At 51.4% G+C, this 16,588-nt stretch overlaps 1 protein-coding gene across 4 annotated transcripts in view; it reads left to right on the top strand.

Annotated features, from left to right (window-relative positions):
- Window positions 1–16,588, top strand: part of mapre3b (microtubule-associated protein, RP/EB family, member 3b) — a 65,013-nt gene that overhangs the window by 32,313 nt on the left and 16,112 nt on the right. For all 4 annotated transcript variants that reach the window (XM_042301147.1, XM_042301148.1, XM_042301149.1 and 1 more), the window contains one exon: window positions 4,982–5,138. In XM_042301147.1, the coding sequence (XP_042157081.1) occupies window positions 4,982–5,138 (157 nt within the window). The remainder of the gene's footprint in view (window positions 1–4,981; window positions 5,139–16,588) is intronic.

Here is a 16,588-nt window from a genome sequence, read left to right as displayed (position 1 = left end):
TCCTCCTCCATTCTCCTCAGCCATTACCACTAGTCTGTCCTCCTCCATTCTACCCAGCCAATCACCACTAGTCTGTCCTCCTCCATTCTAACCCTGCCAATCACCACTAGTCTGTCCTCCTCCATTCTAGCCAGCCATCACCACTAGTCTGTCCTCCTCCATTCTACCCCAGCCAATCACCACTAGTCTGTCCTCCTCCATTCTAGCCAGCCATCACCACTAGTCTGTCCTCCTCAGCCATTACCACAAGTCTGTCCTCCTTCATTAAGGTGCCACCAACCTCCTGTGCCTAACAGGCCTCTTTCAAATGAAGAGGAATGGCATAGACAAGGTACATCATCATCCCTAAGTGTGTACAGTTGATTGTGTAGCTCAATGAAGCCACTTTGAAACTGGGAATCCTTAATGGTGAAACTGTCCTTTGTTTTAGCTCCTCACCTCCGCTTTGTTCAAAGCTGCTGAGGCCAGAAGTGCCACTCTAATGCAGACTGTATCTTTAAGATGATTTGGACAAGCCTCTTATGAACCATCCTTATCCATCCTTACATTGTGTTTGGCTACACGTTTGAGCCACTCCTTCCACCGTATGGCCGGACCAATCAGCATCCTCTGATAGTCTGTGGGCTGGTTTAGTTGAGAAACGATAACGAGAAGCGCTTGTACTACGCCCTGAAGTCAAATCATAACAACAATGGCTGCTCTTGAGGATGTTGGCAGCAGTTATATCAGAACTGGACGGCAGAACTTCATTACATAGTCTGGGTAGAAAATAGTCTGGGTAGCCATTTGTTTAGGTGTTCAGGAGTCTTATGGCTTGGGGGGTAACAAGCTGTTAAGAAGCCTCTTGGACCTAGTCTTGGTACTCCGGCACTGCTTGCCGTGCGGTAGTAGAGAGAACAGTCTATGACTGGGGTGGCTGGAGACTGACAATTTTTAGGGCCTTACTCTGACACTGCCTGGTATAGAGGTCCTGGATGGCAGGATGCTTGGCCCCAGTGATGTACTGGGCCGTACGCGCTACCCTCTGTAGTGCCTTGCAGACGGAGACCGAGCAGTTGCCGTACCAGGCAGTGATGCAACCCGTCAGGATGCTCTCGATGGTGCAGCTGTAGAACCTTGTGAGGATCTGAAAACCCATGCCAAATCTTTTCAGTCTCCTGAGGGGGAATAGGTTTTGTCGTGCCCACTTCACGACTGTCTTGGTGTGCTTGGACTATGTTAGTTTGTTGGTGATGTGGACACCAAGGAACTTGAAGCTCTCAACCTGCTCCGCTGCAGCCCCGTCGATGAGAATGGGGGCATGCTCTGTCCTCTTTTTCCTGTAGTCCACAATCATCTCTGATTGTCTCAACTCCTCTTCAGTGTATTCCAGCTCAAATGAATAGGGACTATGTTTGTATGTAAAGGAAAATCTGTAGTCCACAATCATCTCCTTTGTCTTGATCACGTTGAGGGAGAGGTTCTTGTTCTGGTACCACATGGCCAGGTCTCTGACCTCCCTATAGGCTGTCTTGTTGTTGATCAGGCCTACCACTGTCGTGTCATCGGCAAACTTAATGATGGTGTTGGAGTCGTGCCTGGCCTTGCAGTCATGAGTGAACAGGGAGTACAGGAGGGGACTGAGCACGCACCCCTGAGGTTCCCCGTGTTGAGGATCAGCGTGGTGGATGTGTTGTTACCTACCCTTACCACTGGTGGGCGGCCAGTCAGGAAGCCCAGCAGCCATTGTTGTTATGATTTTCAACTTCAGCACCAAGTATAGGCGCTTCTCGTTGTCGTTATCAACTCAACTACCCCCACAGATTATCAGAGGATGCTGATTGGTGCGGCCATATGGTGGAGGGAGAGGGAGGGGCTTAAACAGTTTGAATCGTGGCCAGACTGTATCCGTGTAGCCAAAACACAATGTACAGTTTGGAATGTTTTCAGACCCCTTTCCATTTTCCACATTTTGTTACGTTACAACCTTTTTCTAAAATGGATCAAATATTTTTTTCTCCTCAATCTCCAACAATAACCCAGAATGACAAAGCAAAAACACGTTTTTAGAAATGTTTGCAAAAAATATAAACAAAAATACCTTATTTATGTAAATATTCAGACCCTTTCCTATGAGACTCGAAATTGAGCTCAGGTGCATCCTGTTTCCATTGATCATCCTTGAGATGTTTCTACAATCAATTGATTGGACATGATTTGGAAAGGCACACACCTGTCAATATTAGGTCCCACAGTTGACAGTGCATGTCAGAGCAAAAACCAAGCCTTGAGGTCGAAGGAATTGTCTGTAGAGCTCCGAGACAGGATTGTGTTGAGGCACAGATCTGGGGAATGGTACTGAAACATTTCTGCAGCGTTGAAGGTCCCCAAGAACACAGTGGCCTCCATCATTCTTAAATGGAAGAAGTTTGGAACCACCAAGACTCTTCATAGAGCTGGCCGCCCGGCCACACTGAGCAATCGGGGGAGAAGGGCTTGGGGACCTCCCTGACCAAGAACCCGATGGACACTGACAGAGTCCTAAAGTACCTCTGTGGAGATGGGAGAACCTTCCAGAAGGACAACCATCTCTGCAGCACTCCACCAATCAGGCCTTTAAGGTAGAGTGGCCAGACGGAATCCACTCCTCAGGAAAAGGCACATGACAGCCCGCTTGGAGTTTGCCTAAAGGCACCTAAACGACTCTCAGAAACAAGATTGAACTCTTTGGCCTGAATACCAAGCGTCATGTCTGGAGGAAACCTGGCACCATCCCTACGGTGAAGCAGCATCATGCTGTATGGATGTTGTTCAGGGACTGGGAGACTAGTGAAGCATGATGGTGGCAGCATCATGCTGTGGGGATGTTGTTCAGCGGCAGGGACTGGGAGACTAGTGAAGCATGGTGGTGGCAGCATCATGCTGTATGGATGTTGTTCAGGGACTGGGAGACTAGTGAAGCATGGTGGTGGCAGCATCATGCTGTGGGGATGTTGTTCAGGGACTGGGATAATAGTGAAGCATGGTGGTGGCAGCATCATGCTGTATGGATGTTGTTCAGGGACTGGGAGACTAGTGAAGCATGGTGGTGGCAGCATCATGCTGTGGGGATGTTGTTCAGCTGCAGGGACTGGGAGAGCATAGTACAGAGATCCTTAATGAAAACCTGCTCCTGAGCGCTCAGGATCTCAGACTGGAGGTGAAGGTTCACCTTCCAACAGGACAACGACCCTAAGCACACAGCCAAGACAACACAGGAGTGGCTTCGGGACAAGTCTCTGAATGTCCGGACTTGAACTTGATCGAACATCTCTGGAGAGACCTGAAAATATCTGTGCAGCGACGCTCCCCATTCAACCTGACAGATTGAAAGGATCTGCAGAGAAGAATGGGAGAAACTCCCCAAATACAGGTGTGCCAAGCTTGTAGCGTAAAACCCAAGACTTGAGGCTGTAATCACTGCCAAGGTGCTTCAACGAAGTACTGCGTATATATTTTGTTTTGTGAGTAAAAAATTCTAAAAAACGTTTTTACTTTGTCATTATGGGGTATTGTGATGTCATTATGGGGTATTGTGATGTCATTATGGGGTATTGTGTGTAGATTGAGGGGGGAAAAAATTGAGGCTGTAACGTAACACAATGTGGAAAAAGTCAAAGGGTCTGAATACTTTCCGAATGCACTAAGTTCACAAGATCAAGATGGTTTGTAGGTATACACATGTAGGTATACACATAAGCTTGATTTACTTCGTTTTTGTTTGAATCCAAGATCTCCCACCCCTCTCTCCCAGTAGAGAGGCTGGTGAAGCGTTAAAGTCTGTCTCAGATCATCCCAGTAGAGAGGCTGGTGAAGGGTTAAAGTCTGTCTCAGATCATCCCAATAGAGAGGCTGGTGAAGGGTTAAAGTCTGTCTCAGATCATCCCAGTAGAGAGGCTGGTGAAGGGTTAAAGTCTGTCTCAGATCATCCCGGTAGAGAGGCTGGTGAAGGGTTAAAGTCTGTATCAGATCATCCCGGTAAAGAGACTAGTGAAGGGTTAAAGTCTGTCTCAGATCATCCCAATAGAGAGGCTGGTGAAGGGTTAAAGTCTGTCTCAGATCATCCCAGTAGAGAGGCTGGTGAAGGGTTAAAGTCTGTCTCAGATCATCCCAATAGAGAGGCTGGTGAAGGGTTAAAGTCTGTCTCAGATCATCCCAGTAGAGAGGCTGGTGAAGGGTTAAAGTCCCTGTCTGTCTCAGATCATCCCAGTAGAGAGGCTGGTGAAGGGTTAAAGTCTGTCTCAGATCATCCCGGTAGAGAGACTAGTGAAGGGTTAAAGTATCTGTCTCTCTGTCTCAGATCATCCCAGTAGAGAGACCAGTGAAGGGTTAAAGTCTGTCTCAGATCATCCCAGTAGAGAGACCAGTGAAGGGTTAAAGTCTGTCTCAGATCATCCCAGTAGAGAGGCTGGTGAAGGGTTAAAGTCTGTCTCAGATCATCCCAGTAGAGAGGCTGGTGAAGGGTTAAAGTCTGTCTCAGATCATCCCAGTAGAGAGGCTGGTGAAGGGTTAAAGTCCCTGTCTGTCTCAGATCATCCCAGTAGAGAGACCAGTGAAGGGTTAAAGTATGTCTCAGATCATCCCAGTAGAGATGCTGGTGAAGGGTTAAAGTCTGTCTCAGATCATCCCAGTAGAGAGACTAGTGAAGGGTTAAAGTCTGTCTCAGATCATCCCAGTAGAGAGGCTGGTGAAGGGTTAAAGTATCTCTCTGTCTCAGATCATCCCAGTAGAGAGGCTGGTGAAGGGTTAAAGTATGTCTCAGATCATCCCAGTAGAGATGCTGGTGAAGGGTTAAAGTCTGTCTCAGATCATCCCAGTAGAGAGACCAGTGAAGGTTTAAAGTCTGTCTCAGATCATCCCAGTAGAGAGGCTGGTGAAGGGTTAAAGTATCTCTCTGTCTCAGATCATCCCAGTAGAGGCTGGTGAAGGGTGAATAAAGTATCTCTCTGTCTCTCTGTCTCAGATCATCCCAGTAGAGAGGCTGGTGAAGGGGAGGTTTCAGGATAACTTTGAGTTCATCCAGTGGTTTAAGAAGTTTTTTGATGCCAACTATGATGGGAAGGAGTATGACCCTGTGGCCACACGCCAGGGGCAGGAGGGCGCCCCCTCACCCAACCCAGGTACAAACACACCCTCTTATCATATCACCTCCTCTACTACATCATCATCCCCTCACCCAACTCAGGTACACACCTCCTCTGCTACATCATCATGTCCTCACCCAACCCAGGTACACACCTCCTCTGCTACATCATCATGTCCTCACCCAACCCAGGTACACACCTCCTCTGCTACATCATCATGTCCTCACCCAACCCAGGTACACACCTCCTCTGCTACATCATCATGTCCTCACCCAACCCAGGTACACACCTCCTCTGCTACATCATCATGTCCTCACCCAACCCAGGTACACACCTCCTCTGCTACATCATCATCATGTCCTCACCCAACCCAGGTACACACCTCCTCTGCTACATCATCATGTCCTCACCCAACCCAGGTACACACCTCCTCTGCTACATCATCATGTCCTCACCCAACCCAGGTACACACCTCCTCTGCTACATCATCATGTCCTCACCCAACCCAGGTACACACCTCCTCTGCTACATCATCATCATGTCCTCACCCAACCCAGGTACACACCTCTGCTACATCATCATCATGTCCTCACCCAGCCCAGGTACACACCTCCTCTGCTACATCATCATCGTGTCCTCACCCAGCCCAGGTACACAATCATGTCCTCACCCAACCCAGGTACACACCTCTGCTACATCATCATCATGTCCTCACCCAACCCAGGTAAACACCTCCTCTGCTACATCATCATCATGTCCTCACCCAACCCAGGTACACACCTCCTCTGCTTCATCATCATGTCCTCACCCAACCCAGGTACACACCTCCTCTGCTACATCATCATGTCCTCACCCAACCCAGGTACACACCTCCTCTGCTACATCATCATGTCCTCACCCAACTCAGGTACACACCTCCTCTGCTACATCATCATGTCCTCACCCAACCCAGGTACACACCTCCTCTGCTACATCATCATGTCCTCACCCAACCCAGGTACACACCTCCTCTGCTACATCATCATGTCCTCACCCAACCCAGGTACACACCTCCTCTGCTACATCATCATGTCCTCACCCAACCCAGGTACACACCTCCTCTGCTACATCATCATGTCCTCACCCAACCCAGGTACACACCTCCTCTGCTACATCATCATGTCCTCACCCAACCCAGGTACACACCTCCTCTGCTACATCATCATCATGTCCTCACCCAACCCAGGTACACACCTCCTCTGCTACATCATCATGTCCTCACCCAACCCAGGTACACACCTCCTCTGCTACATCATCATGTCCTCACCCAACCCAGGTACACACCTCCTCTGCTACATCATCATGTCCTCACCCAACCCAGGTACACACCTCCTCTGCTACATCATCGTGTCCTCACCCAACCCAGGTACACACCTCCTCTGCTACATCATCATCATGTCCTCACCCAACCCAGGTACACACCTCTGCTACATCATCATGTCCTCACCCAACCCAGGTACACACCTCTGCTACATCATCATCATGTCCTCACCCAACCCAGGTACACACCTCCTCTGCTACATCATCATGTCCTCACCCAACCCAGGTACACACCTCCTCTGCTACATCATCATCATGTCCTCACCCAACCCAGGTACACACCTCTGCTACATCATCATGTCCTCACCCAACCCAGGTACACACCTCCTCTGCTACATCATCATCATGTCCTCACCCAACCCAGGTACACACCTCCTCTGCTACATCATCATGTCCTCACCCAACCCAGGTACACACCTCCTCTGCTACATCATCATGTCCTCACCCAGCCCAGGTACACACCTCCTCTGCTACATCATCATCATGTCCTCACCCAGCCCAGGTACACAATCATGTCCTCACCCAACCCAGGTACACACCTCCTCTGCTACATCATCATGTCCTCACCCAGCCCAGGTACACACCTCCTCTGCTACATCATCATGTCCTCACCCAACCCAGGTACACACCTCCTCTGCTACATCATCATGTCCTCACCCAGCCCAGGTACACACATCATCATGTCTCTGCCCAGGTACATCATCATGTCCTCACCCAGCCCAGGTACACACCTCTGCTACATCATCATCATGTCCTCACTCAACCCAGGTACACACCTCCTCTGCTACATCATCATCATGTCCTCACCCAGCCCAGGTACACAATCATGTCCTCACCCAACCCAGGTACACACCTCCTCTGCTACATCATCATGTCCTCACCCAGCCCAGGTACACACCTCCTCTGCTACATCATCATCATGTCCTCACCCAGCCCAGGTACACACCTCCTCTGCTACATCATCATGTCCTCACCCAACCCAGGTACACACCTCCTCTGCTACATTATCATGTCCTCACCCAACCCAGGTACACACCTCCTCTGCTACATCATCATCATGTCCTCACCCAACCCAGGTACACACCTCCTCTGCTACATCATCATCATGTCCTCACCCAACCCAGGTACACACCTCCTCTGCTACATCATCATGTCCTCACCCAGCCCAGGTACACACCTCCTCTGCTACATCATCATGTCCTCACCCAACCCAGGTACACACCTCCTCTGCTACATCATCATGTCCTCACCCAGCCCAGGTACACACCTCCTCTGCTACATCATCATGTCCTCACCCAACCCAGGTACACACCTCCCCTGCTACATCATCATCATGTCCTCTTCTACATCATCATGTCCTCACCCAACTCAGGTACACACCTCCCCTGCTACATCATCATCATGTCCTCACCCAGCCCAGGTACACACCTCCTCTGCTACATCATCATGTCCTCACCCAACCCAGGTACACACCTCCTCTGCTACATCATCATGTCCTCACCCAACCCAGGTACACACCTCCTCTGCTACATCATCATGTCCTCACCCAACCCAGGTACACACCTCCTCTGCTACATCATCATGTCCTCACCCAACCCAGGTACACACCTCCTCTGCTACATCATCATCATGTCCTCACCCAACCCAGGTACACACCTCCTCTGCTACATCATCATCATGTCCTCACCCAACCCAGGTACACACCTCCTCTGCTACATCATCATCATGTCCTCACCCAGCCCAGGTACACAATCATGTCCTCACCCAACCCAGGTACACACCTCCTCTGCTACATCATCATGTCCTCACCCAGCCCAGGTACACACCTCCTCTGCTACATCATCATCATGTCCTCACCCAACCCAGGTACACACCTCCTCTGCTACATCATCATGTCCTCACCCAACCCAGGTACACACCTCCTCTGCTACATTATCATGTCCTCACCCAACCCAGGTACACACCTCCTCTGCTACATCATCATCATGTCCTCACCCAACCCAGGTACACACCTCCTCTGCTACATCATCATCATGTCCTCACCCAACCCAGGTACACACCTCCTCTGCTACATCATCATGTCCTCACCCAGCCCAGGTACACACCTCCTCTGCTACATCATCATGTCCTCACCCAACCCAGGTACACACCTCCTCTGCTACATCATCATGTCCTCACCCAGCCCAGGTACACACCTCCTCTGCTACATCATCATGTCCTCACCCAACCCAGGTACACACCTCCCCTGCTACATCATCATCATGTCCTCTTCTACATCATCATGTCCTCACCCAACTCAGGTACACACCTCCCCTGCTACATCATCATCATGTCCCTCACCCAGCCCAGGTACACACCTCCTCTGCTACATCATCGTGTCCTCACCCAGCCCAGGTACACAATCATGTCCTCACCCAACCCAGGTACACACCTCTGCTACATCATCATCATGTCCTCACCCAACCCAGGTAAACACCTCCTCTGCTACATCATCATCATGTCCTCACCCAACCCAGGTACACACCTCCTCTGCTTCATCATCATGTCCTCACCCAACCCAGGTACACACCTCCTCTGCTACATCATCATGTCCTCACCCAACCCAGGTACACACCTCCTCTGCTACATCATCATGTCCTCACCCAACTCAGGTACACACCTCCTCTGCTACATCATCATGTCCTCACCCAACCCAGGTACACACCTCCTCTGCTACATCATCATGTCCTCACCCAACCCAGGTACACACCTCCTCTGCTACATCATCATGTCCTCACCCAACCCAGGTACACACCTCCTCTGCTACATCATCATGTCCTCACCCAACCCAGGTACACACCTCCTCTGCTACATCATCATGTCCTCACCCAACCCAGGTACACACCTCCTCTGCTACATCATCATGTCCTCACCCAACCCAGGTACACACCTCCTCTGCTACATCATCATCATGTCCTCACCCAACCCAGGTACACACCTCCTCTGCTACATCATCATGTCCTCACCCAACCCAGGTACACACCTCCTCTGCTACATCATCATGTCCTCACCCAACCCAGGTACACACCTCCTCTGCTACATCATCATGTCCTCACCCAACCCAGGTACACACCTCCTCTGCTACATCATCGTGTCCTCACCCAACCCAGGTACACACCTCCTCTGCTACATCATCATCATGTCCTCACCCAACCCAGGTACACACCTCTGCTACATCATCATGTCCTCACCCAACCCAGGTACACACCTCTGCTACATCATCATCATGTCCTCACCCAACCCAGGTACACACCTCCTCTGCTACATCATCATGTCCTCACCCAACCCAGGTACACACCTCCTCTGCTACATCATCATCATGTCCTCACCCAACCCAGGTACACACCTCTGCTACATCATCATGTCCTCACCCAACCCAGGTACACACCTCCTCTGCTACATCATCATCATGTCCTCACCCAACCCAGGTACACACCTCCTCTGCTACATCATCATGTCCTCACCCAACCCAGGTACACACCTCCTCTGCTACATCATCATGTCCTCACCCAGCCCAGGTACACACCTCCTCTGCTACATCATCATCATGTCCTCACCCAGCCCAGGTACACAATCATGTCCTCACCCAACCCAGGTACACACCTCCTCTGCTACATCATCATGTCCTCACCCAGCCCAGGTACACACCTCCTCTGCTACATCATCATGTCCTCACCCAACCCAGGTACACACCTCCTCTGCTACATCATCATGTCCTCACCCAGCCCAGGTACACACCTCCTCTGCTACATCATCATGTCCTCACCCAGCCCAGGTACACACCTCCTCTGCTACATCATCATGTCCTCACCCAGCCCAGGTACACACCTCTGCTACATCATCATCATGTCCTCACTCAACCCAGGTACACACCTCCTCTGCTACATCATCATCATGTCCTCACCCAGCCCAGGTACACAATCATGTCCTCACCCAACCCAGGTACACACCTCCTCTGCTACATCATCATGTCCTCACCCAGCCCAGGTACACACCTCCTCTGCTACATCATCATCATGTCCTCACCCAGCCCAGGTACACACCTCCTCTGCTACATCATCATGTCCTCACCCAACCCAGGTACACACCTCCTCTGCTACATTATCATGTCCTCACCCAACCCAGGTACACACCTCCTCTGCTACATCATCATCATGTCCTCACCCAACCCAGGTACACACCTCCTCTGCTACATCATCATCATGTCCTCACCCAACCCAGGTACACACCTCCTCTGCTACATCATCATGTCCTCACCCAGCCCAGGTACACACCTCCTCTGCTACATCATCATGTCCTCACCCAACCCAGGTACACACCTCCTCTGCTACATCATCATGTCCTCACCCAGCCCAGGTACACACCTCCTCTGCTACATCATCATGTCCTCACCCAACCCAGGTACACACCTCCCTGCTACATCATCATCATGTCCTCTTCTACATCATCATGTCCTCACCCAACTCAGGTACACACCTCCCTGCTACATCATCATCATGTCCTCACCCAGCCCAGGTACACACCTCCTCTGCTACATCATCATGTCCTCACCCAACCCAGGTACACACCTCCTCTGCTACATCATCATGTCCTCACCCAACCCAGGTACACACCTCCTCTGCTACATCATCATGTCCTCACCCAACCCAGGTACACACCTCCTCTGCTACATCATCATGTCCTCACCCAACCCAGGTACACACCTCCTCTGCTACATCATCATCATGTCCTCACCCAACCCAGGTACACACCTCCTCTGCTACATCATCATCATGTCCTCACCCAACCCAGGTACACACCTCCTCTGCTACATCATCATCATGTCCTCACCCAGCCCAGGTACACAATCATGTCCTCACCCAACCCAGGTACACACCTCCTCTGCTACATCATCATGTCCTCACCCAGCCCAGGTACACACCTCCTCTGCTACATCATCATCATGTCCTCACCCAACCCAGGTACACACCTCCTCTGCTACATCATCATGTCCTCACCCAACCCAGGTACACACCTCCTCTGCTACATTATCATGTCCTCACCCAACCCAGGTACACACCTCCTCTGCTACATCATCATCATGTCCTCACCCAACCCAGGTACACACCTCCTCTGCTACATCATCATCATGTCCTCACCCAACCCAGGTACACACCTCCTCTGCTACATCATCATGTCCTCACCCAGCCCAGGTACACACCTCCTCTGCTACATCATCATGTCCTCACCCAACCCAGGTACACACCTCCTCTGCTACATCATCATGTCCTCACCCAGCCCAGGTACACACCTCCTCTGCTACATCATCATGTCCTCACCCAACCCAGGTACACACCTCCCCTGCTACATCATCATCATGTCCTCTTCTACATCATCATGTCCTCACCCAACTCAGGTACACACCTCCCTGCTACATCATCATCATGTCCTCACCCAGCCCAGGTACACACCTCCTCTGCTACATCATCGTGTCCTCACCCAGCCCAGGTACACAATCATGTCCTCACCCAACCCAGGTACACACCTCTGCTACATCATCATCATGTCCTCACCCAACCCAGGTAAACACCTCCTCTGCTACATCATCATCATGTCCTCACCCAACCCAGGTACACACCTCCTCTGCTTCATCATCATGTCCTCACCCAACCCAGGTACACACCTCCTCTGCTACATCATCATGTCCTCACCCAACCCAGGTACACACCTCCTCTGCTACATCATCATGTCCTCACCCAACTCAGGTACACACCTCCTCTGCTACATCATCATGTCCTCACCCAACCCAGGTACACACCTCCTCTGCTACATCATCATGTCCTCTGCTACATGTCACCCAACCCAGGTACACACCTCCTCTGCTACATCATCATGTCCTCACCCAACCCAGGTACACACCTCCTCTGCTACATCATCATGTCCTCACCCAACCCAGGTACACACCTCCTCTGCTACATCATCATGTCCTCACCCAACCCAGGTACACACCTCCTCTGCTACATCATCATGTCCTCACCCAACCCAGGTACACACCTCCTCTGCTACATCATCATCATGTCCTCACCCAACCCAGGTACACACCTCCTCTGCTACATCATCATGTCCTCACCCAACCCAGGTACACACCTCCTCTGCTACATCATCATGTCCTCACCCAACCCAGGTACACACCTCCTCTGCTACATCATCATGTCCTCACCCAACCCAGGTACACACCTCCTCTGCTACATCATCGTGTCCTCACCCAACCCAGGTACACACCTCCTCTGCTACATCATCATCATGTCCTCACCCAACCCAGGTACACACCTCTGCTACATCATCATGTCCTCACCCAACCCAGGTACACACCTCTGCTACATCATCATCATGTCCTCACCCAACCCAGGTACACACCTCCTCTGCTACATCATCATGTCCTCACCCAACCCAGGTACACACCTCCTCTGCTACATCATCATCATGTCCTCACCCAACCCAGGTACACACCTCTGCTACATCATCATGTCCTCACCCAACCCAGGTACACACCTCCTCTGCTACATCATCATCATGTCCTCACCCAACCCAGGTACACACCTCCTCTGCTACATCATCATGTCCTCACCCAACCCAGGTACACACCTCCTCTGCTACATCATCATGTCCTCACCCAGCCCAGGTACACACCTCCTCTGCTACATCATCATCATGTCCTCACCCAGCCCAGGTACACAATCATGTCCTCACCCAACCCAGGTACACACCTCCTCTGCTACATCATCATGTCCTCACCCAGCCCAGGTACACACCTCCTCTGCTACATCATCATGTCCTCACCCAACCCAGGTACACACCTCCTCTGCTACATCATCATGTCCTCACCCAGCCCAGGTACACACCTCCTCTGCTACATCATCATGTCCTCACCCAGCCCAGGTACACACCTCCTCTGCTACATCATCATGTCCTCACCCAGCCCAGGTACACACCTCTGCTACATCATCATCATGTCCTCACTCAACCCAGGTACACACCTCCTCTGCTACATCATCATCATGTCCTCACCCAGCCCAGGTACACAATCATGTCCTCACCCAACCCAGGTACACACCTCCTCTGCTACATCATCATGTCCTCACCCAGCCCAGGTACACACCTCCTCTGCTACATCATCATCATGTCCTCACCCAGCCCAGGTACACACCTCCTCTGCTATCATCATGTCCTCACCCAACCCAGGTACACACCTCCTCTGCTACATTATCATGTCCTCACCCAACCCAGGTACACACCTCCTCTGCTACATCATCATCATGTCCTCACCCAACCCAGGTACACACCTCCTCTGCTACATCATCATCATGTCCTCACCCAACCCAGGTACACACCTCCTCTGCTACATCATCATGTCCTCACCCAGCCCAGGTACACACCTCCTCTGCTACATCATCATGTCCTCACCCAACCCAGGTACACACCTCCTCTGCTACATCATCATGTCCTCACCCAGCCCAGGTACACACCTCCTCTGCTACATCATCATGTCCTCACCCAACCCAGGTACACACCTCCCCTGCTACATCATCATCATGTCCTCTTCTACATCATCATGTCCTCACCCAACTCAGGTACACACCTCCCTGCTACATCATCATCATGTCCTCACCCAGCCCAGGTACACACCTCCTCTGCTACATCATCATGTCCTCACCCAACCCAGGTACACACCTCCTCTGCTACATCATCATGTCCTCACCCAACCCAGGTACACACCTCCTCTGCTACATCATCATGTCCTCACCCAACCCAGGTACACACCTCCTCTGCTACATCATCATGTCCTCACCCAACCCAGGTACACACCTCCTCTGCTACATCATCATCATGTCCTCACCCAACCCAGGTACACACCTCCTCTGCTACATCATCATCATGTCCTCACCCAACCCAGGTACACACCTCCTCTGCTACATCATCATCATGTCCTCACCCAGCCCAGGTACACAATCATGTCCTCACCCAACCCAGGTACACACCTCCTCTGCTACATCATCATGTCCTCACCCAGCCCAGGTACACACCTCCTCTGCTACATCATCATCATGTCCTCACCCAGCCCAGGTACACACCTCCTCTGCTACATCATCATGTCCTCACCCAACCCAGGTACACACCTCCTCTGCTACATTATCATGTCCTCACCCAACCCAGGTACACACCTCCTCTGCTACATCATCATCATGTCCTCACCCAACCCAGGTACACACCTCCTCTGCTACATCATCATCATGTCCTCACCCAACCCAGGTACACACCTCCTCTGCTACATCATCATGTCCTCACCCAGCCCAGGTACACACCTCCTCTGCTACATCATCATGTCCTCACCCAACCCAGGTACACACCTCCTCTGCTACATCATCATGTCCTCACCCAGCCCAGGTACACACCTCCTCTGCTACATCATCATGTCCTCACCCAACCCAGGTACACACCTCCCCTGCTACATCATCATCATGTCCTCTTCTACATCATCATGTCCTCACCCAACTCAGGTACACACCTCCCCTGCTACATCATCATCATGTCCTCACCCAGCCCAGGTACACACCTCCTCTGCTACATCATCATGTCCTCACCCAACCCAGGTACACACCTCCTCTGCTACATCATCATGTCCTCACCCAACCCAGGTACACACCTCCTCTGCTACATCATCATGTCCTCACCCAACCCAGGTACACACCTCCTCTGCTACATCATCATGTCCTCACCCAACCCAGGTACACACCTCCTCTGCTACATCATGTCCTCACCCAACCCAGGTACACACCACCTCTGCTACATCATCATCATGTCCTCACCCAACCCAGGTACACACCTCCTCTGCTACATCATCATCATGTCCTCACCCAACCCAGGTACACACCTCCTCTGCTACATCATCATCATGTCCTCACTCAACCCAGGTACACACATCCTCTGCTACATCATCATCATCATCATGTCCTCTGCTACATCATCATCATGTCCTCACCCAACCCAGGTACACACCTCCTCTGCTACATCATCATCATGTCCTCACCCAGCCAAGGTACACACCTCCTCTGCTACATCATCATCATGTCCTCACCCAACCCAGGTACACACCTCCTCTGCTACATCATCATGTCCTCACCCATCCCAGGTACACACCTCCTCTGCTACATCATCATCATGTCCTCACCCAACCCAGGTACACACCTCCTCTGCTACATCATCATCATGTCCTCACCCAACCCAGGTACACACCTCTGCTACATCATCATGTCCTCACCCAGCCCAGGTACACACCTCCTCTGCTACATCATGTCCTCACCCAACCCAGGTACACACCTCCTCTGCTACATCATCATGTCCTCTGCTACATCATCATATCCTCACCCAACCCAGGTACACACCTCCCCTGCTACATCATCATGTCCTCTGCTACATCATCATATCCTCACCCAACCCAGGTACACACCTCCCCTGCTACATCATCATGTCCTCACCCAGCCCAGGTACACACCTCTGCAACATCATCATGTCCTCATCCAGCCCAGGTACACACCTCCCCTGCTACATCATCATGTCCTCTGCTACATCATCATCATGTCCTCACCCAACCCAGGTACACACCTCCCCTGCTACATCATCATGTCCTCACCCAGCCCAGGTACACACCTCTGCTACATCATCATGTCCTCACCCAACCCAGGTACACACCTCCCCTGCTACATCATCATGTCCTCACCCAACCCAGGTACACACCTCCTCTGCTACATCATCATGTCCTCACCCAACCCAGGTACACACCTCCTCTGCTACATCATCATGTCCTCACCCAGCCCAGGTACACACCTCCTCTGCTACATCATGTCCTCACCCAGCCCAGGTACACACCTCTGCTACATCATCATGTCCTCACCCAACCCAGGTACACACCTCCCCTGCTACATCATCATGTCCTCACCCAACCCAGGTACACATCTCCTCTACTACATCATGTCCTCACCCAGCCCAGGTACACACCTCCCTGCTACATCATCATGTCCTCACCCAACCCAGGTACACATCTCCTCTAC

This window comes from Oncorhynchus tshawytscha, linkage group LG18 (assembly GCF_018296145.1).
Source record: "Oncorhynchus tshawytscha isolate Ot180627B linkage group LG18, Otsh_v2.0, whole genome shotgun sequence".
Classification (NCBI taxonomy): Eukaryota; Metazoa; Chordata; class Actinopteri; order Salmoniformes; family Salmonidae; genus Oncorhynchus; species Oncorhynchus tshawytscha.
The sequence above is the reverse complement of the archived record's forward strand: the minus strand, read 5'-3'. Positions and strand labels throughout refer to the sequence as shown.